This window comes from Nannochloropsis gaditana (genome assembly GCF_000240725.1).
Source record: "Nannochloropsis gaditana CCMP526 unplaced genomic scaffold scaffold438, whole genome shotgun sequence".
Classification (NCBI taxonomy): Eukaryota; class Eustigmatophyceae; order Eustigmatales; family Monodopsidaceae; genus Microchloropsis; species Microchloropsis gaditana.
In genome coordinates, this window is record NW_005803515.1 from 21,177 (window position 1) to 22,014 (window position 838).

At 58.6% G+C, this 838-nt stretch overlaps 1 protein-coding gene across 1 annotated transcript; it reads right to left on the minus strand.

Moving 5' to 3' along the window:
- Nucleotides 1–438: 438 nt before the first annotated feature.
- NGA_2126000 (uncharacterized protein) lies at nucleotides 439–691 on the minus strand (the record flags this gene model as incomplete). The annotated part of the gene is made up of 1 exon (XM_005854633.1): nucleotides 439–691. A coding segment is annotated over one exon (253 nt), but the record flags the coding sequence as incomplete, so codon positions are not given.
- Between the last annotated feature and the right edge of the window lie 147 nt (nucleotides 692–838).

Genomic DNA, 838 nt, shown 5'->3' on the forward strand with positions numbered 1-838 from the left:
AGCGGAAATCCATGCCTGTGACCTTCACAGCGCCATCCTTGCAGAAGACGAAGCTCAAAACCTCCCCTGGTGAAGGCACCTCCACCAGCACGATGACGATCAATGCCGCACCCTTAGCCGGTTTATCCCACTCGTCTCCATCCTTCTCCATATTGGAGAGAGCTTTTGAGCAACTGGCCTGCGACCCCTTGGATTTTTTAGTTGGGGAAGGTAAAAGAGCATCCTTTCTGGAAAAGCACTGGGAAAGTGCTCCCTCTGTCTTCCCTTCTACCCCGGAACGCCTTGCCTTCTTCCACCACCTTCTCTCCCTCGAGGATTACCTGAAAACCGCCCGGGAACGCGATGAAAAAGGCGAGGAGAAGGGTCGTCATAGTTTCCGTTTGGGTGTGGACGTGAATGCGGCGCGATACGTGCACGGTCAGCGGGAGACGCACAATGCGACCAATAGGGGGCAGGGCACGGCAAGCACGCTGTCCCGCCTGCACGAGCAAAAGGGATGTACGCTACAGGTCCTCCAGCCTCAGCGATGGGACGACAAATGCTGGCGCTTGGCAGCGGCTCTTGAAGCCCAATTTGGGTGTCTGGTGGGAGTGAACGCCTACCTGACTCCGGGGGGCACCCAGGGCCTTGCGCCCCATTCCGACCCGGTGGAGATCTTCGTGATCCAGACGGAGGGAAAGAAAGCCTGGCGGCTCTATGCCCCCATGGGCAACTTTGCCTTGCCCAATCAAGCCAGCGGGGACTTGAAGCAGGAGGAGATCGGAACGCCCTCTCTGGAGGTGGTGCTGAGCCCGGGAGACGTGTTGTATATGCCCCGAGGCACCGTCCACCAGGCAGT